Source organism: Hypomesus nipponensis, chromosome 19 (assembly GCF_054491055.1).
Source record: "Hypomesus nipponensis isolate SF chromosome 19, ASM5449105v1, whole genome shotgun sequence".
NCBI lineage: Eukaryota > Metazoa > Chordata > Actinopteri > Osmeriformes > Osmeridae > Hypomesus > Hypomesus nipponensis.
In genome coordinates, this window is record NC_140379.1 from 870,034 (window position 1) to 892,500 (window position 22,467).

The 22,467-nt window shown below is 49.7% G+C and overlaps 1 protein-coding gene across 1 annotated transcript in view; it reads left to right on the plus strand.

Moving 5' to 3' along the window:
- The first annotated feature begins 3,744 nt into the window (after nucleotides 1-3,744).
- Nucleotides 3,745-22,467, plus strand: part of brsk2b (BR serine/threonine kinase 2b) — a 60,046-nt gene continuing 41,323 nt past the window's right edge. The window contains 1 exon segment of the mRNA XM_084682204.1: nucleotides 3,745-4,143. Coding sequence (XP_084538330.1) covers nucleotides 4,053-4,143 — 91 coding nt within the window. The 5' untranslated portion in view covers nucleotides 3,745-4,052.

Consider the following 22,467-nt stretch of genomic DNA (forward strand, 5'->3'; position numbering starts at 1 on the left):
AGAGAGAGAGAGAGGGAGAGACAGAGAGAGAGAGAGAGAGAGAGAGAGAGAGAGAGAGAGAGGGAGAGAGGGAGGGAGGGAGGGAGGGAGGGAGGGAGGGAGGGCGGGCGGGCGGGAGGGAGGGAGAGAGAGAGAGAGAGAGAGAGAGAGAGAGAGAGAGAGAGAGAGAGAGAGAGAGAGGGAGGGAGGGAGGGAGGGAGGGCTGTCACCTGCAGTCTCAATTCCAAAGTCTCCTTCACCCGGACAGAGAGACAGCCCTAGGCTGCACCAATCACACAGACAAAGAAAAGCTCACTGACCAATGGGGATTTCCTGCTGCCAGTCTCCTATCACGCCATTGGCGAATTGTCTCCATCATCCCGGACGTTTGTGGAATGAGGAAGTGCCCTGTGGCGTGGCTGGTCTGTTACCCGGGCCAGCTCTGCCCTGTCAGCTGACCAGACATGTGGAACAGGAACCAGGAAGAGACAACCAGGAGGGCCCCCTCACTCCCTCCCGCTCTCTCGCCCTCTCGCTCTCCCTCCCTCTCTCCCGCTCTCTCGCTCTCCCTCCCTCCCTCTCTCATTCTCTCCCTCTCTCCCGCTCTCTCCCTCCCTCACCTCTCCCGCTCTCTCCCTCTCCCTCCCTCCCTCTCTCCCTCTCTCTTGCTCTCTCGCTCTCTCGCTCTCTCGCCCTCCCTCCCTCCCCTCTCCCTCCCTCTGAGCAGCGTTGCTGGCGGGAAGGTTGTCAACTTCCTGTTTCCTGTGGGAGGGAGCAGGTGCTGCGCTACAAGACACTGATGAAGGAGGTCAGAGAAATGTGGCTGTTGTTCAGAGTTCAGTTAACCTGTCAATCACTCCTGTGACACACAGACCTGGCTGTAGGAATGGAGGTTGTGTATTCGCACACAAACACAAGCACACACACTAACACAGACACAATCTAAAACACACACACCTCGTAGAAATATAATATTTAGATGTGGGGTTGAGACAGTTCAGTGTAAAATCTCCCCAAAATATGTTTCCCAAAATATATTTCCCAAAATATATTTCCCAAAAAGTTTCGAAAACAATGTTAGAAAAGATTTCAACAATTGAAAAGTATATATATATATATATATTTTTTTTTTTTATTTTTTTAAACAGGGTTTGAAAAGTTGAACATTTTTTTTCTTAAGTTAAAAAAAAATGGTTTTGATAAAAACCTTTTCCCAGAAATGGTTCGAAAAATAGTTTGAAGTTTTGAAGTTTGAAAAAATAGTTTCCCAGAAAAGGTTCGAAAAATAGGTTTTTGAAGGTTGAATTTGTGTTTCATATATTTCATATATTTTAGACCACCAGAGCCCAGGACCAGGCCAGAGCACAGCTACAACGCTACACATTACCATGTCTCGCTAATGTAATTGCAGGGCTGCAGCCTGAATGGGAGTTTCCACACACAGCATTTTCCTGCCAGTTGTGTAAATTACCAATGAATGCTAAGTAAGCACTGTGTTCCCACAACAACTTGTGTTGTCAACAGCTTCACCGCTGTCTGTTCTGCAGCCTTGCAGGCAGTGAGACTGCTTATTTTAGCGTGTTACTCTGGTCTGTTAGCGTGTTACTCTGGTCTGTTAGCATTTTACTCTGGTCTGTTAGCGTGTTACTGTGATATGTTAGCGTGTTACTCTGGTCTGTTAGCATGTTACTCTGGTCTGTTAGTGTGTTACTCTGGTCTGTTAGTGTGTTACTCTGGTCTGTTAGTGTGTTACTCTGGTCTGTTAGTGTGTTACTCTGGTCTGTTAGTGTGTTACTCCAGTCTGTTAGCGTGTTACTCTGGTCTGTTAGTGTGTTACTCTGGTCTGTTAGTGTGTTACTCCAGTCTGTTAGTGTGTTACTCTGGTCTGTTAGTGTGTTACTCTGGTCTGTTAGTGTGTTACTCTGGTCTGTTAGCGTGTTACTCTGGTCTGTTAGTGTGTTACTCTGGTCTGTTAGTGTGTTACTCTGGTCTGTTAGCGTGTTACTCTGGTCTGTTGGTGTGTTACTCTGGTCTGTTAGCGTGTTACTCTGGTCTGTTGGTGTGTTACTCTGGTCTGTTAGCGTGTTACTCTGGTCTGTTGGTGAGTTACTCCAGTCTGTTAGCGTGTTACTGTAACAGCAGTTGAAGCTACATTATGTGATTGTTTCTCAGGCCTTCAGACATTGAGACACAGATCACAGACATCACTGATTGGTGGAGAGAGGGGATTAGATAAGGGAGAGATGAGAGACTGGGATGTGTTTGTGTGTGTGTTTGTGAGAGAGACAGTGAGGGAGAGAGAGGTTAGGGTTAGGGTCAGAGTATTGGGTGAAAGAGTTGACAGCTCGTGGAGAAGCAAGCACGCTCTTTGCTGTCGCCAGCGATTTGTCTCTGCTCCCCTAATCCCACCCTACTCTGTGATGGAGACAGTGCCAGGATTACTAACCAATAAGATTTAGACCCTCATCCCTGCCCCTCCTCCCTGCTTCTCCTCACCATCATCATCAAACACACATGCAGACACACACACCAGAAAGCGCTTGATTGACCCCATATAGAGGTCGTAACCTTTGGTTCCTGGACAATGGAGAGTGATGCAGGCTGGGGGAGGACAGGGGGAGGAGTTATATTAATTGATAGGAAGTACTGTGAGTAGAGGCCCGTGTGTGTGTAGCTTTCACACTGTCCTGGAGAGCTTCAGGGACTGCTTTGTTAGGAACAGGAGAGGGGGATGGGAGAGGGGGAGGAGAGGAGAGGAGGGGGAGCAAGAGGGAAGAGGAGAGGAGGGGGGAGGAGGGGAAAGAGAGTAGGGAGGGGTGGGAGGATGGAGAGGGGGAGGAAAGGAGACAAGGAGGAGAAGGAGGGGGAGGGAGAAGAGGGGGAGGGAGAAGAGGGGGAGGGAGAAGAGGGGGAGTGGAGAGGGAGAGAGTGGAGGGGCAGGAATAAGAGCAGGGGGAGAAGGAGGGGGAGGGAGAAGAGGGGGGGGGAAGAGGGGGAGGGAGAAGAGGGGGAGTACAGAGGGAGAGAGTGGAGGGGCAGGAATAAGAGCAGGGGGAGAAGGAGGGGGAGGGAGAAGAGGGGGGGGAAGAGGGGGAGGGAGAAGAGGGGGAGTACAGAGGGAGAGAGTGGAGGGGCAGGAATAAGAGCAGGGGGAGAAGGATGGTCCATCTGCCTGCAGAGCGGCTGGCTGGGTCAACAGCTTCTGTTGTCAGGAGGACAGGCCCCCTCTGGTTTAATCAAGCCAGAGTGCCCCAACACACACACACACACACACAAACACACGACACACACACACACACACACACACATGATGTTTCTGGTGGATGTAGAAAAGGGAAAGTAGAATGGTGTTTCTTCCCTGTTGGTATGTGTTCTAACTGGTCATTGATTTATACATAACCACTGCATGAGTATCAACTACACTAACATTTTTATAGCAATTTTTTTCATAAATATATTTTCCCAGTGGATGAAGAATACAGTTGTACTGTTTTGTGAAACAGTCCTTTTCTCTGTATCTCTGCAGTAAACTGGCCGTCCTACTGTTGTAATATTCAGTGGTGGTGGACCAGTTACCGTTTCTGCAACCGCACATATCTACTGCGGTACCATTCCCTGTCCGGTGCCGTCACCTCGACCTGTATTCAATAACGATCAACCCCTGCGTTGGGCGATGTGCGCACGCGTGTTCCTACAGCTCCGTTAGCATCAGTCAGCACTAAACGCTATCCCGTCAGATTTCTCCGTCTGGCAGACTAGGCTGTGCGGATCTCGCTCCTCAAGCACAGAAACGGAAAAAGAACACCATGTTTTCTATATGTAAAAGCGCACGTTTGCAGCTCTGAAACCCAGGAGTTGAGACGCTCAGTACGGTAGCACTTGAGAGTGAAAGGGGGGAGAGAAAGAAAGAAAACAAAATCGTATCGACCATCTGTACTCAGCCCGAGGAGGACACCAACTGAAGCTACCGCTTTGCGGTGGAATACTATTCTGCGGTTTCGTTGTGCACAGACCGTAATTTGGGGAAACGGTTTTTATTCCGACCCAGCCTTCTTCTACCATTGCTCACCGTCATGTCATCGTCGGGCAAAGACAACAGCGCGCACTACGCCAACTATGTGGGACCCTATCGCTTGGAAAAGACCCTCGGAAAAGGACAGACAGGTTAGTTATCTTGTTGTGTCCCGCTCCGTGGGAAGGCAGCGGGGATGCTGCATCGGTCACCTGCTCCGGTTTCCGGACAGCCGGCCGATATGCCTTGTCTCCGTTCTCAGTGTGAACGGAAGACGCTACTTCACGCGATCGGTTACATTCTGTGGTGTTTCTTCGATTTGCTTGTTGTTCGGTCTTGCTGTGACAGCATCGGCCAGCGCTGTGGCGAGGTCAGCGGGCATGGGAGTTGTCTAAACCGCAGATCACACACAGGCTAACACCTCACAAGGTCTTTTGGATGTTGAGAGCTATGATTCCGCTTCAGTTCAACAAATGCCTAGCATTTTCTCGTCTGCCCGCCCTAGGATTGGATGAAACGAGGGTCTTTCTTTGGAGAATGACGTAGCCTACCTTTTAATGCCGTTCGTCAGACAACGGAGAGACAATTTCGTCTGTTCCATACTGTGTTTTCTTAGACTGTTGCGAAGTGTCTTCCGACGCCTCTCAGTGTGAAGTATTGTGGCCGTCAGGCTACAGTCGTTTTAAAGGTTAGTCTGCACTGGTGAACGATTTCGGCTTCCAGAAAACTAAGGGGGGCAAATGGAGCTAGCTGACGTGACGACCATCTAGGGCCAGAAATGACCCGCTTGGCTCATGCTCGTCCCAGGCCATAGCTGCGTGCTGTAATGAACAGGTTTAAAACCGTTTAAACCCGCAGCCGTCACAGAATCTGTGATTGGTGTGTGATTTGTTTTATTGACGCAGTCGAGTGATTTGTCATCGGCTTTGCGTGTGTGTGCTGTTAAAGCTCGTGCCCTAACTGAGCGGAGTGATGAGAGGACGGAGAGAGAGGGTTTCCCCGCCAGCTGCCTCTCTACTCTCACTCTATCACTCAGGACAGAGTACTGACAGCATCAGAGGACAGAAAGGCTCCATCAAATACTCTTTATTTTCTCTCTCTCCCTTTCTATGTCCTTCTGTCTTTCCCTCCCTCCCTCCTTCTCTCCCTCCTTCCCTCCCTCTCTCTCTCTCTCTCTCTCTCTCTCTCTCTCTCTCTCTCTCTCTCTCTCTCTCTCTCTCTCTCTCTCTCTCTCAGGGTGACTGTCTCTCTCTCTCTCTCTCTCTCTCTCTCTCTCTCTCTCTCTCTCTCTCTCTCTCTCTCTCTCTCTCAGGGTGACTGTCTCTCTCTCTCAGGGTGACTGTCTCTCTCTCTTTCTCTCTCTCTCAGGGTGACTCTCTCTCTCTCTCTCTCTCTCTCTCTCTCTCTCTCTCAGGGTGACTGTCTCTCTCTCTCAGGGTGACTCTCTCTCTCTCAGGGTGACTGTCTCTCTCTCTTTCTCTCTCTCTCAGGGTGACTGTCCTGTCTCTCTATCTTTCTCTCTCAGGGTGACTGTCTCTGCCTCTCTCCCTCTCTCTCTCTCTCTCTCTCTCTCTCTCTCTCTCTCTCTCTCTCTCTCTCTCTCTCTCTCTCAGGGTGACTGTCTCTCTCTCACAGGGTGACTGTGTCACTTCTGACATCCTGAGATGAGAGCCAGGAGCAGGAATGGCTCCATGTTCTCTCAGAGAGAGAGAGAGAGGGGGAGGAGAGGGAGAGGGAGAAGAGAGAAGGATAGAAAGAGGGGAGGAGAAAGAGGGAGATAGAGAGACAAAGATGGGTAGACAGAGGTGTGTGTACAGTTGTGCTATCTCTGGCAGGCTGGTTATCTCTGGCAGGCTGGTTAGGGCTGTAGAGGTGTGTGTGTGTACGGTTCTAGGTGTGTGTAGGTGTGTGTGTATGGTTGTAGGTGTGTGTGTGTTCTGGCAGGCTGGTCTTGTTGATGGTGTTTTATGAATAGACGTCCTCTGCTGCGTAGCCAGAGAGGGAAACCCATCTGTCACCAGCCTCCCACAGTGTGTGGGGGTGTGTCTGTGTGTGTCTGTGTGTGTCTGTGTGTGTCTGTGTGTGGGAGATCATATAGACTCCCCAGGGACACCATGTTTCATTTCCTGCCTGGAGATGGACCCAGCTTCAGACTGCATAAAGCTCCACCCTCCTCTACCCTCATGTTACCAGGGCTGGGTAAAGCTCCACCCTCATGTTACCAGGGCTGGGTAAAGCTCCACCCTCATGTTACCAGGGCTGGGTAAAGCTCCACCCTCATGGTACCAGGGCTGGGTAAAGCTCCACCCTCATGTTACCAGGGCTGGGTAAAGCTCCACCCTCATGTTACCAGGGCTGGGTAAAGCTCCACCCTCATGGTACCAGGGCTGGGTAAAGCTCCACCCTCATGTTACCAGGGCTGGGTAAAGCTCCACCCTCATGTTACCAGGGCTGGGTAAAGCTCCACCCTCATGTTACCAGGGCTGGGTAAAGCTCCACCCTCATGTTACCAGGGCTGGGTAAAGCTCCACCCTCATGGTACCAGGGCTGGGTAAAGCTCCACCCTCATGTTACCAGGGCTGGGTAAAGCTCCACCCTCATGTTACCAGGGCTGGGTAAAGCTCCACCCTCATGTTACCAGGGCTGGGTAAAGCTCCACCCTCATGTTACCAGGGCTGGGTAAAGCTCCACCCTCATGTTACCAGGGCTGGGTAAAGCTCCACCCTCATGTTACCAGGGCTGGGTAAAGCTCCACCCTCATGTTACCAGGGCTGGGTAAAGCTCCACCCTCATGTTACCAGGGCTGGGTAAAGCTCCACCCTCATGTTACCAGGGCTGGGTAAAGCTCCACCCTCATGTTACCAGGGCTGGGTAAAGCTCCACCCTCATGGTACCAGGGCTGGGTAAAGCTCCACCCTCATGTTACCAGGGCTGGGTAAAGCTCCACCCTCATGTTACCAGGGCTGGGTAAAGCTCCACCCTCATGTTACCAGGGCTGGGTAAAGCTCCACCCTCATGTTACCAGGGCTGGGTAAAGCTCCACCCTCATGTTACCAGGGCTGGGTAAAGCTCCACCCTCCTCCACCCCCTGGTTCAGACAGAACACACTGTGGTCCATCACCACCCTAGATGTTCTGCTGTGAGACATTTCTGTCACTTATAAAAAGAGCTATACTAATGACAGTTGATACACAGTACTGTTCTTCTTGTGCTGCATACTGAGGGCATTATGTAATCAACGTAGCAGACACCTTCATCCAAAGGGGGGACAGGGGGATTTGAACCTGCGACCTTTTGATCTACAGTCAAGTGTTCTAACCACTAAGCTAGAACCTCCGCCACTTGACCGACAAGTTAGTTCCTGCTTCCTGTAGGACCATGCTGGACACGTTGTCTTCATGCAGGGGGCACTCTGAACGTGTGTGTGTGTGTGTGTGAGGGCTTACCGTTGACATTGTGTGGTGGAGTCAAGGAACTGTCTGTATTCACCAGGTAACTGTGCACCAGGCACCCAGAATGCTCTCCTGCCATCCCAGAATCCTCTCCTCCTCTCCAAGGTGTCAGGCAGTGCTAGAGGATGTTGTCATGGTTTCATCTCTCTTCCTTCAACATTGGGCCCCAAGATCAGCAGGAATGTGGCTAACACTTTTTTATACCTCCTGGAGGTATACCCTCCTGGGGGGAGGATGGGGGAGGAGGATGTGGGAAGAAAGGAGGATGGGGGAGGAGAGAAGGATGGGGAGGAGAGGAGGATGGGGAGAAGGATGGGGAGGAGAGGAGGATGGGGAGAAGGATGGGGAAGAGAGGAGGATGGGGGAGGAGAGGAGGATGGGGAAGAGAAGAGGATGGGGGAGGAGAGGAGGATGGGGAAGAGAGGAGGATGGGGGAGGAGAGGAGGATGGGGAAGAGAGGAGGATGGGGAGGAGAGGAGGATGGGGAAGGAGAGGAGGATGGGGAGGAGAGGAGGATGGGGGAGGAGAGGAGGATGGGGGAGGAGAGGAGGATGGGGGAGGAGGATGGGGAGGAGGATGGGGGAGGAGGATGGGAGAGGAGGATGGGGGAGGAGGATGGGAGAGGAGGATGGGGGAGGAGGATGGGGGAGGAGGATGGGAGAGGAGGATGGGGGAGGAGAGGAGGATGGGGGAGGAGAGGAGGACGGGGGAGGAGAGGAGGACGGGGGAGGAGAGGAGGACGGGGGAGGAGAGGAGGACGGGGGAGGAGAGGAGGATGGGGAGGAGAGGAGGATGGGGAGGAGAGGAGGATGGGGAGGCCTCCTACCCAGGTGGCTGCTGTACGTACAGTGAAATATGGCTTCATTATCTACAGGCTGCAGGTGGTAACATGGTCCTACTGGGGTGTGTCTGTTTGTGTGTGTGTGACTGGTCCTGGTGTCTGAGAATGAAGACATTAACAAACAATGAATAATTCTAGTGAGAATGAGACCAGAGCAGGTGTGTGTGTGTGTGAGTGTGTGTGTGTTTATGTGTTTGTGTGACCAGAGCAGCACTGTTTCCATCTGGAGACAGAGACCAGGAGTTCACAAAAATGACTGGTTGTAATCTCTCTCTCTCTCTCTCTCTCTCTCTCTCTCTCTCTCTCTCTCTCTCTCTCTCTCTCTCTCTCTCTCTCTCTCTCTCTCTCTCTGTCTCTCTGTCTCCCCTCTCTTTCTCTCTCTCTCTATGCTCTATATTTAATTTGTCATCTCTCTCTCTCTGTGCATCGAGGAGACGGTTTCTATGGCAACCACAGGAATGCTCAAGTCCCTCCCTTTGTCCCTCCCCCTCTCTTTCCACTGTGCCTGGGGGGTCTGAATGAGAACTCCCATGTCTCTCTCTCCCCCCTCCCTCCCTCTCTCCCCCCTCCCTCCTCCATCCCTCAGTCTTACTTCCTGTCTGTCTTGTTCTGATTCTCTCTTTGACCTCTTTCAATCCATCAATTTCTCTGTCACACGCACTCACATACACAGACACACTCTCACATGCGTGCACACACACACACACACTTTCACACACACACATTCACTGTCAAACTCATGTGTGTTCATTAATAGCCCTCATAAACAGGAAGAAAGCAGATTATTATAGAGGTTGTTGTTAGAAGTGCGCAAGAAAAAACTTTCTCAAAAGATGAAAATTCTTTGATATGCTGGGAACAGAAAGAACAAAGAGTGGCGCTGAGATGCTGTTAGTTTGATTCAATTATCTTTCCCCTTTCTCTACACACACACGCTCACACACACACTGACACCTACACTCACACAAACACACAAACTCACAAACATGCACACAGTAACACAATTCAATGATCTCTCCCCCCTCCCCCTCCCTCTCCCCATCCCTCTCCCCCTCCCTCTCCCTCTCCCCTCTCCCCTCTCCCCTCTCCCCTCTCCCCTCTCCCCTCTCCCCTCTCCCCTCTCCCCTCTCCCCTCTCCCCTCTCCCCTCTCCCTCTCCCCCTCCCTCTCCCCCTCTCACAGGCAGGGCTGCTCTCTGCAGAGAGCCTGTGCCCAGGGCCAGGCTCATTAGCACGCTGCTTCAGGTGCTAGTTAGCTAGTTAGCACACACGCGCTGAAATATTCAGTCCTCTGTGTCAAGGTGTGTGGGGTACTTCCTCTACTCTTCTCTCCTTTCATTTCCTTATTTCCTTTCCTTATTTTCTTTCCTTATTTCCGTTCTTTTCCTTATTTCATTTGTTTTGGTTGTTGGTTATTCCCAGGGTGTATATGTGTGTGTGTGTGTGTGTGTGTGTTGGTTATTCCCAGGGTGTTGGTGTGCATGTTGTGGATGACCTTTAAGGTCAGGAGACCAGTTATGTGATGTGGAGCTGTCTCACCTAATTAATTAGTTACTGATAACCTGTCTGTTACCAGACCTGCTCTGGGGGTGCACCTGGTTACATTAAGCAGACACTTTTATCCAAAGCGACTTCCAGAAGAGAGCTTTACAAAAGTGCATAGGTCACTGATCATAACAACGAGATAGCCACAAACATTGCGGGTAGCCAAACATGAAGCATACACTGTGAAATACACTGTGAAAACAAACTCAGTCCCAAAGGGTAGAACCATAAGAGCATGTCGTTTGAACAAGTTCCCATGAAACAATTTAACAACATGAACCTCCCAAAAAAAGTGCAAGGGTGTACCTGTGGAAAAAAGCAAGCAGCAAAGGTATATTACACAGCAAGTACAATAGTTTTAAGTCAGTTACAACTAACCAACAAGAGCGACAAGTCTCTCAATGAGAGTCATTGTGATCCTGGAGGAAACATCAGGTCCAGCCGATCATTCCTAAGTACTGTTGTACTTCCGGAACAAGTGCGTCTTGAGCCTTTTCTTGAGGGTGGCTACGACCCAGAGCAACGATAGCCGAGCGGAGGAATCCTGGATTAGTTTAGGGTGGTTCTCTCTGACAGATGTTCCGCAGGCGTAGAGTGGTTCTGTTGTTGGGTATATATACACACACACACACCACGTGAGCTGTCCCTGAGTCCCTTATCTGTCAGAGGGAGTCTAGCAGGTCTTAACCTGTGACTTCTGCTAGTTGCTAGGTTATCAGCTAGTTGCTAGGCTATCAACCATCCTGCCTTCCAGATGCTCACAGTGCTAGCAGAGAGCAGCTAGCTCGGCTGCAAGCAGTTCTCGACAGATTGAATGCTCAGCCGAACCCAGCTGGGACCAATTCAGTCCTCCATCAGTAGCTGGTGAATAATACAGGGAATGTTCTGGAAGGTTCTGGCTCTAGATAAGCTCTAGTTGCACATCTTTTCACTCAGCCAAGAACTTAATGAGAACAAATCCTGCTTGGGTTCTCTCTCTCTCTCTATCTGTTCATACAGGCACTCATCCCATTCCAAAAGCAATCTGGGCTTTTCCCCTGAGTCAGCACTTACACTCTCCAAGAGTGAGGCTGGGGAAAGAGTGAGGCTGGGGAAAGAGTGAGGCTGGGGAAAGAGTGAGGCTGGGGAAAGAGTGAGGCTGGGGAAAGAGTGAGGCTGGGGAAAGAGTGAGGCTGGGGAAAGAGTGAGGCTGGGGAAATTGCCATGACCAAGAGCAGCTCGTCTTTCTCTTTATTTCTCTCTCTCTTCCCCTCCTCTCTCTGTGTCTAGGTGGGGGGTCTGTGTGTGTGCTAGGTTCTATGTGTGTGTGTGTGTGTGGTAGGGTCTCTGTGTGTGTAGTAGGGTCTATGTGTGTGTGTATAGTAGGGTGTGTGTGTGTCAGGGTGTGTGTGTGTCAGGGTGTGTGTGTCAGGGTGTGTGTGTGTCAGGGTGTGTGTGTCAAGGTGTGTGTGTTTGTGTTTGTGTCGGAACAGGAAGTGGCAGTGTTTGTGTTTGTATCGGAACAGGAATTTGCAGTGTTTGTGTTGGAACAGGAAGTGGCAGTGTTTGTGTTTGTGTAGGAACGGGAAGTGGCAGTGTTTGTGTCGGAACAGGAAGTGGCAGTGTTTGTGTATGCCAGTGTTTGTTTTTGTGTCGGAACAGGAAGTGGCAGTGTTTGTGTTTGTGTCGGAACGGGAAGTGGCAGTGTTTGTGTTTGTGTCGGAACGGGAAGTGGCAGTGTTTGTGTCGGAACAGGAAGTGGCAGTGTTTGTTTTTGTGTTGGAACGGGAAGTGGCAGTGTTTGTGTTTGTGTCGGAACAGGAAGTGGCAGTGTTTGTGTTTGTGTCGGAACAGGAAGTGGCAGTGTTTGTGTTTGTGTCGGAACGGGAAGTGGCAGTGTTTGTGTTTGTGTCGGAACGGGAAGTGGCAGTGTTTGTGTTTGTGTCGGAACAGGAAGTGGCAGTGTTTGTGTCGGAACAGGAAGTGGCAGTGTTTGTGTCGGAACAGGAAGTGGCAGTGTTTGTGTTTGTGTCTGAACAGGAAGTGGCAGTGTTTGTGTTTGTGTCGGAACAGGAAGTGGCAGTGTTTGTGTTTGTGTCGGAACGGGATGTGGCGTTGTTTTTGTTTTGTTGGAACAGGACGTGGCAGTGTTTGTGTTTTGTCGGAACAGGAAGCACGCACTACCTCACCACACACAAACACACACGCACAGTGCCTCACACACACACACAGCCTCACACATATACACTGCCAGTACAGGAAGTGGCAGTGTCTGTGTTATGTCGGAAAAGGAAGTGTCAGTGTTTTTGTTGTGTCGGAACAGGAAGTGTCAGTGTTTGTGTTGTGTCGGAACAGGAAGTGGCATTGTTTGTGTTGTGTCAAAACAAAATGACTTGGTGTCAGTTTAGGTGGTCTCGACTACAACACTGGTATCTCTTGGGATAAAGAGTCTGCTAAATGAATAACTTGTAAATGTGATGTTATGAACCTGGCAGTTGTGAAATAAATTTTGGGCCAATGTACAATGAATGTGTTTTAGGAGAAGTTTACAGTTGGTTAAGAAGCTTGATACAATGTATGTAGATTTAACTCATTTGGTAGAGATGCCATCTGTAGTTTGATAACACCTAACTAGGAGACGTGAAGTCTAGGAGATGGGAAGACTGGGTGACCTGAAAGAGTTCTTGTCACATGGGGTGGAAGAGATAGTTGGTCTGAAGACAATGTGGATTCAACTGTATTGTTCTAAGGATTTAACCAATGACAGAAGAGATTTGGTATAGCTTCATGTCTGTAGGATGGACCAATGACTTTTAAGAACTGTCATATCTATAAATTGGTCTGTTGAAGAATGTTCTGGGGGTTCCGGGCCATCAGCTGAGTAGTGCTGGTGGGCTGGATTCTCCCATTTCCATTCTAGAATACTAGATGGAGCTGGATGGAATTGTCTTTGTGTTATTGTCTTATGTTTGTGTGCTGCTGATGTTATGTTGGTAACGTTATTATGTTTACATCTACGTCAAATAAACATTAACTCTGTACTTCACCCGACTTCAGCTTAAACAATTGATTCTCTCAAAAATGTCCACGACACAGTGAACCGATTGTGTGTGTGTGTGTGTATGTGTGTGTGTGTGTGTGTGTGTGTGTGTGTGTGTGTGTGTGTGTGTATGTGTGTGTGTGTGTGTGTGTGTGTAAACCCTCTGGCTCTAATACACATTCTACATGAGTATGAGTGTCTTTGTCACGCTCTGGGATCTAATTGGCCGTGTCTGAGCGCCAATCACACCATAATAAATAATTGGGACCAATTACAGATGATTGCATCATCAGTGGGATGCGCCCTGAGGATTGGACCAGAGCCCAGATGCTCTCTCTCTCTCTCTCTCTCTCTCTGTCTCTCTCTCTCTCTCTCTCTCTCTCTCTCTCTCTCTCTCTCTCTCTCTCTCTCTCTCTCTCTCTCTCTCTCTCTCTCTCTCTCTTTCTCTGTCTCTCTTTCTCTGTGTCTCTCTGTCTCTGTCTCTTTTTTTCTCTCTCTGTCTCTATGTCTCTCTCTTTCTCTCCCCCTCTCTCTCTCTATTTCATTCCCTTTGTGGGTTTATTTCTTCTTTGGCCCAGTCTGTATTTTCTCCTAGTTGTTTGATTGTTTCTAAACAGTATCTGCAGTATCTGTTTATTTTTGCTTCACTTTCCATCTTCCCCATCCCCCCTCCCTCTCCCCTCCCCTTCCTCCCTGCAAACTCAGCCCCCCCCCCTGATGTCATTAATTCTGCCCCTCTCAATCTCAGCCTCCTCTCTCTCTCTCTCTCTCTCTCTCTCTCTCTCTCTCTCTCTCTCTCTCTCTCTCTCTCTCTCTCTCTCTGGATCCAGTTTTGCTTGCAGCGCTGTCTTTGTCTGCCCAGTATGAATGTGTGTGTGTCCTGCTGTGTGAAAGTGTGTGTGTGTGTGCTGCTGTGTGATAATGCGTGTGTGTGCTGCTGTGTGATAGTGTGTGTGATAGTGTGTGTGTGATAGTGTGTGTGTGATAGTATGTGTGTGCTGCTGTGTGATAGTGTGTGTGTGATAGTGTATGTGTGTGTGTGTGTGTGTGTGTGTGTGATAGTGTGTGTGTGTGATAGTGTGTGTGTGTGTGTGATAGTGTGTGTGTGTGCTGCTGTGTGATAGTGTGTGTGTGTGCTGCTGTGTGATAGTGTGTGTGTGTGATAGTGTGTGTGTGTGTGTGTGTTGTTGGCAGGCTGCCAGAGCCAGAGCAGGTCTGTGAGTCACAGTGATGCTGGGTTGTATTTTTAGCACTGCCCCCCCCTCTTCCTCCCCTCTTCCTCCCCCCCCCCTCCTCCTCCCCTCCCCTCTTCCTCCTCTTACATGTGGAATATGAGTGTGTGTGTGTGTGTTCATCCGTGTGTGTGTGCCCTGTGGATAGGAACAGTAATATCAAGCAGGTCATCTCAAGGAAACTGGCCGTGCAACAAACTTGATCCTTGACCCCTATCAGCCCTCCCCCTCCTTCTTCACAGAGGGATCCCTCTAGTGTAGGATCCACTGAGCCGGAGGGGGGGGGGGGGGGGGCAGAGGGGGGAGGGAGGGGAGAGGGGGGAGGGAGGGTGGCTGTTGAGCTCACTAGGTGGGAGAAAGTGGAGTATCCACGGTAACAGGAGGGAAACCTTAGTTTAGGTCAGTTGTTGTGTTTGCTCAGTGGGATAATGAGCTGAATCACAGAATGTCTTCATGCATGAACACACGATTACATAATTACACAAGTCATCCATCCCTAGGGTTGGAAGCACTAGGGTAGAGCTCCTGCAAGTCATCCACCCTAGGGTTGGAAGCACTAGGGTAGAGCTCCTGCAAGTCATCCACCCTAGGGTTGGAAGCACTAGGGTATAGCTCCTGCAAGTCATCCACCCTAGGGTTGGAAGCACTAGGGTAGAGCTCCTGCAAGTCATCCACCCTAGGGTTGGAAGCACTAGGGTAGAGCTCCTGCAAGTCATCCACCCTAGGGTTGGAAGCACTAGGGTAGAGCTCCTGCAAGTCATCCACCCTAGGGTTGGAAGCACTAGGGTAGAGCTCCTGTGTGTGTGGTGTGTGAGTGGTGTGTGTTGTGTGTGTGTGAGTGTGTGAGTGTGTGTGTGTGTGCAGTGTTGGGGTAGTTACTCAGAAAAAGTAACTAGTTACAAGTTACTAGTTACTTCTGAAAATTGTAACTAGATTACTTTACTAGTTACTGCATTTGAAAAGTAACTTCACTACTAGTTACTTTACTTTCAAATTTTTTAAGCAAATGTCTAAATTTACCGCAAAGATACATGGACAAACACCATGGCCCTTTCATCACCTTTAATTTAAAATGTCCAATAAAGGGCATCTCTTAGCCTTTCCACATAGTGTATTGTAATTGTAAACATGTAACACAAAATGGGATATAAAACTCAGCCATTCACTTGAACGAACATTAACCCTGTCCACACTGTCTGACCAAAGAAATATGCCTCACTTTAAAATCTAATTGAGTTGACAGACGTTGAAAGACACCTCTCGCCTGGACATAGAGTGCAATTTACTGTAATATTTTTTTTGTCACTCAAATCACTCAAATCGGTCTCTGTGGCAACGGTACCCAGTAGTGATGGGAAGTTAGGAGCATTTTACTGATTTGGTTCTTTGAATCTCGTTCGGTAAAATGAACAAATCATTTTTTGAGTCATTCGTTCATTTCAACGTATCATATTCTCATGTAGGTTAGTGCATGACATGTGCACCAGTAGATACTATTTAAAAATACATTCCTGTATTAAAATTATGTATCATGACAGTTTGTATGATTTGGTCATTTATTATCACACTAGCATTTAATTATCACGGCAAACAATTACACTGCACTAAACTGTAAGTGTAAATTTAAAGTGAAAATAACAAAACCAGTCAGTATGACGACTTGAGCGAATATCATTCACGTCCTACAGCGGCCACGCGAAAGGGAATGAGGAAACTGTTTCTTCTACTAAAAAATACAATGCGGGTCACGTGAAAAAAGGATCCAAAGACTTGTAGAAAGACCAAGTCGAGAAATGAACGAATCGCTCGTTTCCTCTTGCTACAGAGCCTTTGCAGGTCACGTGACAAATGATCCAAAGACTCGTAGAAAGACCGAGTCTAGCTACTACCAGTACAGAGCCTATACAGGTCACGTGAAAAATTAAAACGTACCCGAAGACCGATTTGGAAAATGAACGAATCATTTGTGTTTACTTGGACGAGCCTATGCAACAGTCCCGATGCGCAGCCACGAGAAAATGAACGAATCACTCTTTGAGAGGACTCACTCCCGAGTCCTTGTAAGGATTCGTTCAAAATGAACGTATCGTTCACGAACGACACATCACTAGTGCCCAGAAAAGCAAGCACACAGGCAAGCATGCAAGCCCCACTAAAAGAGAGCTTTTATGACTGGCAAAAATGGCTTGGGTAACGCAGGAAAGCGCGTTCCTGAGGTCTAGTAAAGTAGTGTAGTCACCAATATTTTGAGTGTAATGTGTTACTTTACTTCGTTACCTATAATAGTAATATTGTTACTGTAATCTGTTACTTTGTAACTAGTTACCACCAACACTGTGAATGTGTGTGTGTGAGTGTGTATACACCCAGAACAACAGAGCTTATCAAACACTTTTAGTGTGTAATCAGCCATCTGTCATCTGCTAACAGGGGTCATGACCTCCCCCGTTAACACCAGCTACTGACTCAGGGGTGAAAGGTCACTGGGTTGCCTCAGCTGTTTTGCTACAATAGGTGGCATGCGGAAACACCTTACATGAAGGGTTAGGGTTACTATGTAGCTACATAGTAACACTTTACTTGAAGGCTACACTAACACATTCCTACTTCCTGTCCTCTCTCTCTCTCTCTCTCTCTCTCTCTCTCTCTCTCTCTCTCTCTCTCTCTCTCTCTCCCTCTCTCCTCTCTCTACCTCTATCCTTTTCTCTTTAATCATTTCTTTCTCTCTTACTCTCCCCCCTTTCTCCCTCTCTCTCTGTCTTATCCCTCTCTCTCCTCTCTCCCCCTTTCTCTATTTGTCTCTCAACTCCTCCCCCCCATTTGTTTGCAGACTAATCTGGGGTGCTTCCCTGACACCGTAGTGTCTCCCCCATCCATCCATCCATCCATCCATCCATCCATGGATTACAGCAGATCAGACCAGATTAGGTCCAGCCAGGGATGGTGTTGACCCCCCCTCTGTCTAGCCAGGCAACACGGGGGGGGGGGGGGGGGGGGTGTATCATTACTCAACCCACTGTGGAACCAGATCCAGTGTGGAACCCATGGAGGCTGTGGAGGGGGAGGGTCCACAGGTCCCTCCAGTGCTGGGTGGTCTCCAGGGGCCCTGGGCCAGCCTGGGGATGGAGGAGCCTCTACTGGAGCTGGCCCTCCCTTAGTCATCTGACAGACTGGAGTGATCAAAGTTTCCTTGAACCACCTGACTGAGGACACACCTTGCAGCGTCACCAATGGAACCGAAAATGTCAGTGTCTCTGTTTGACAGTGTTTGTCAAACAAGGCTGTTTTGACACATAGAATTGAAGTTGAATTGGACTTGGAGGATGTGATCTGCGGATCACCACTAGAACTGGGTCATGCAGAAGTGTTTCTGTGTGAGAGGCCCACGTCAGGATCAACATCAGACTGCAGCTCGGCCCAGGGGCTGCCTTACAAACTACAACCCCCTGAAGGTCAACTTCCCCTGGGATAACGTACTCCACAGGAAGTTACTTACAGGGCAGGAGGAAGTAGAAAGTATTTACCAGGAAGTGAAGCTCCCAGCCCACCCCCACGGTCTGAACCCCCTCGCCCCACCCCCATCCCCCCTCCCCCCTCCCCCCTCACATACATTTATGAGCATGCTTTTGTGATGAAATGGGGGGTACATTTGTAATGAAAACATGATTGGATTGTTTTCCAATGTGACTGTATGAAGCCTTGCAGCTAACAGTGTCCTGTGTGTGTAGAAGTGTGTGTTGGACACTGAGGGCGACAGCCCATTAGGATCTCTGCTGTGTGGCAGGCTTTTTATTATTGTTCTAATCTTAATCTCCTCAAATGTGATGGGATTAAGTCTTGACCCAAATATGATTCATGAGGACAGGAGGGGTGGGGGCCTGGGGGTTCACCCCTGAGAGAGAGAGGGAGGGTGAGAGAGAGGAAGGGAGGGAGGGTGAGAGAGAAAAAGGGAGGGAGGGTGAGAGAGAGGAAGGTAGGAGAGGCCTCCAGCCTCAGGAGGGTGTGTGAGATGTTTCCTCAAGAGGTTGACACTGATACTGTTGTAGATGTGAGTACTGAGTCCTGCTGGGCTGTGTTGGGTGGAGATGTAAAGCTTGGCTTTGAGAGGCGAGTGTTGTTTTAGATCCCTGGGCTGCACGGCTTCTTCACGATGAGCTACATTCAACACAACCCTGCACCAATACTGATGTCCTGTAAACAGACATGCACCAATACTGATGTCCTGTAAACAGACATGCACCAATACTGATGTCCTGTAAACAGACATGCAGCAATATTGATGTCCTGTAAACAGACATGCAGCAATACTGATGTCCTGTAAACAGACATGCACCAATACTGATGTCCTGTAAATAGAGGCCTGCACCAAATGCAGCCTCAGTAATCTGCGAGGTACGGGCCCTCCATCCCTGCCTCCTGCCTCCATCCCTGCCTCCAGCCCTGCCTCCTGCCTCCAGCCCTGCCTCCAGCCTCCAGCCCTGCCTCCTGCCTCCAGCCCTGCCTCCAGCCCTGCCTCCAGCCCTGCCTCCTGCCTCCAGCCCTGCCTCCTGCCTCCAGCCCTGCCTCCAGCCCTGCCTCCTCCCTCCATCCCTGCCTCCATCCCTGCTCTGTGGCTAAGCCTTCCAGACTCCCCAGCAGACAACCAGCCATTCCCCAGGATTACGCAGCGCAGAGACCCTCCCCTAGGGGAAGCAATTGAGACGCGTGCTTCTATGTGAGGGGGTGGAGGGGAGGGGGGGTGGGGGGAGGGGTGTGGGGGGGAGGGCGGGGGGGGGGAGGGGAGGGGAGGGGGGGGCTGAGGCTGGCTGGAGGGGGATCCTTTTGTTTGTGAAGGGGAGATTTGCTGGTACTGTGCCAGGGAGGGATTGCAGATGGATCAAGGCCTCCCTCACCTTACCGCCCCACCCCCCGCCCTCCCACCCCCCACCCCCCCCCATCCCACCCCCCACCACCTCCCACCCCCCACCCCCTCCCACCCCTACCATCCCCATCGTACACCATCCGTTACAGTGCTCTAGTTTTGGTATGTAGAGCAATATAGGCTTATCCCCCCCTCCCACCACCTCCCTGGTATCCCTGTACCCCCCCCCCCCCCCCCTATCTCTGCCTCTCTTTTTTTCTTCTCTCTGCCTCTCTCTCTCTCTGGTACCCCTCTAACCATCCCCCCCCCCCTCTCTCTCTCTCTGGTACCCCTCTAACCATCCCCCCCCCCTCTCTCTCTCTCTCTCTCTCTCTCTCTCTTCTCTCTCTCTCTCTCTGTCTCTCTTTCTCTCTCTCTCTCTCTCTCTCTCTCTCTCTCTCTCTCTCTCTCTCTCTGCCTTTCTTTCTTTCTCTCTCTCTCTCTGGTACCCCTTTAACCCTCCCCCTCTCGCTCTTTCTCTCTGGGTGAGTTCAGCTCTAGCCTCTCTTCCCCCCCCCCCCAAACACTGAGTTCCCAGTGCTGAGCTGAACAGGGGGAATCCCTTTGTGACTGTGACAGGCTGAGGTGGGGGGGGACAGGACTGTGACAGGCTGAGGTGGGGGGGGGACAGGACTGTGACAAGCTGGGGGGACACAAGGAGGAGGACGCCGGCTGGATTAATTGGATGAATACAAAAATGATATTACAGATAGAGAGGCTCTTCCCAGCTTGTTTCACGGTGTTGGGGTAAAGGTTTGGTTTCATACTCTGGAAGATTATGTCTAGAAATGACATGATGCAGGTTGACCTGGGTTGCAGAGGGGCTGTGTTGCAGGTTCATCCAGTCATTAACTTTGAGCTGTCTGGTCTGGCCAGGTTTGGATCTGGTCAGCTAGTACACCAAATAGCATACAGGACTATCACACCAGGCTAGCTTCAGCTTGCACACTGGATGTATGCGCTAGCTAGCACACCAGGCTAGACAACACAACAGATAACAGAGGAAGGAGACTGCAGCTTTAAGTGTCAGATTGTAGACAATAACTGTAAACACATAGTGCTTCTATTCAATAAAGTCCACCAGTCTAACGATAGAGTCAGCCACTGCCAGGTATACACTAACTGACAGTTCCGGTGTGAACTGGCGAGAGGTTTCCGATTGCACTGGTACACAAGCCAATTACACAGGCAGAGACAGAGGAGAGAGGGGTGGAGCAGGGGAGTGGAGAAAGAGGGGGTGAGATGGAGAGAGATGCGAAAAGAGGGAGGGGAGAGTGAGAGAGGGAGTGAGGGAAGGGAGGGGAGAGAGGGGAGGGGAGAGAGGGAGTGAGGGAAGGATGAAGGAGAAGAGAAGGAGATGGAGAAAGAAAGGGGGAGAGGGAAATAGTAAAAGGGGGGGAGTTAGAAGAGAGGAAGAAGGAGAGAGAGGGGGGGAGAGAGAGAGAGAGAGAGGGGGGAGGGAGGGAGCGGGCGAGAGAGAGAGAGAGAGAGGGGAGGGAGGGAGCGGGCGAGAGAGAGAGAGAGAGAGAGAGAGGGAGGCAGAGAGATGGAAAGGGAGAGAGGGAGGGGGAGAGAGAGAGAGAGAGAGTGGGAGAGGGGAAGGGAGGGAGGGAGGGAGGGAGGGAGGGAGGGAGGGAGGGAGGGAGGGAGGGAGGGAGGGAGGGAGGGAGGGAGGGAGGGAGGGAGGGAGGGAGGGAGGGAAAGAGAAAGAGAGAGAGAAAGAGAAAGAGAAAGAGAAAGAGAGAGAGACACACAGAGAGAGAGACACAGAGAGAGAGACACACAGAGAGAGAGAGAGAGAGAGAGAGAGAGAGAGAGAGATTTAGATTTTAATTAAATATTGATTTATACAGAACTAATTTACAGTATGTAATGCAAGTACATTACAAGTAACTGCAATTAAATTACCTAAAAATGAACAGTAATCCCTTACTTTACTTTTTCAGTGGATAAGTAATTTAATTACAGTAACACGTTACACCCAACACTGGATGGGACACCCTGATACACCCTTGCTGATTCTGGGACAGTGTGAGTGTGTGTATGTGTGAGTGTGTGAGTACAACAGGGTGAGGACAGGGAAAGCATTCTCTTCATCCTGTAGCTCTTATAATATAATCTATAACATCATCTATAACATCATCTATAATATAATCTATGACATCATCTATAACATCATCTATGACATCATCAATAACATCATCTATGACATCATCTATAACATCATTTATAATATAATCTATAACATCATCTATAACATCATCTATAACATCATCTAGAACATCAATTATAACATCATCTATAACATCATCTATGACATCATCAATAACATAATCTATGACATCATCTATAACATCATCTATGACATCATCTATAACATAATCTATGATATCATCTATAACATCATCTATGACATCATCTATAACATCATCTATGACATAATCTATAACATCATCTATAACATCATCTATGACATCATCTATAACATCATCTATAATATCATCTATAACATCATCTATGACATCATCTATAACATCATCTATAATATCATCTTTAATATCATCTATAATATCATCAGCATAGTGTTTTCTCTTCCTCCAAACACAACAAACGTAAGCGAGTCTATGAAGCTACCATGGAGCAAGGCAGAAGGCAAGATTTAAAAAAATGTTTTATATAGTTTCCCAAAAAACCTTTGAAAGGTTTCAGAAAAAAATTCCCCTGAAGGGTCCTGTGAAAAAAAAAAAACTTTTCTTGTGCGGTTGCGAAAGTTAAAAAATAATTTGAAAACAACTGGTATTTGCACACAATAGAATATTAGTTTCAAGTTTACTTACACACACACTCAAACCCAAACTTTCACACCCAAACACACACAGGCACACTGACAGGCCTGGACACAACCAGCTCAATCCCACTTATCTCACCACTCACACACCCGCAAACACACACAACACACATACACACTTGTTTCACTTTTAGCCCAGGGGCTGCAATTTGTCTTCTGCCATCCCTTCCTTGGAGACTGGGGAGTTTATGTAGATTATAGATGGAAACTAGGTTAAGAGGAGTGCCTACTGAGCCCCTTCACTCAATCAGCTCCTCTTCCTGAACGGAAGGTTGGGGGGTGTGCTGGGTGTGGGGGTGTGGGGGTGTGGGGGTGTGCTGGGTGTGGGGGTGTGGGGGTGTGGGGGTGTGCTGGGTGTGCTGGGTGTGGGGGTGTGGGGGTGTGGGGGTGTGGGGGTGTGCTGGGTGTAGGGGTGTGCTGGGTGTGGGGGTGTGGGGGTGTGCTGGGTGTGGGGGTGTGGGGGTGTGCTGGGTGTGGGGGTGTGCTGGGTGTGGGGGTGTGGGGGTGTGGGGGTGTGCTGGGTGTGGGGGTGTGCTGGGTGTGCTGGGTGTGGGGGTGTGGGGGTGTGGGGGTGTGCTGGGTGTGCTGGGTGTGCTGGGTGTGGGGGTGTGGGGGTGTGGGGGTGTGCTGGGTGTGGGGGT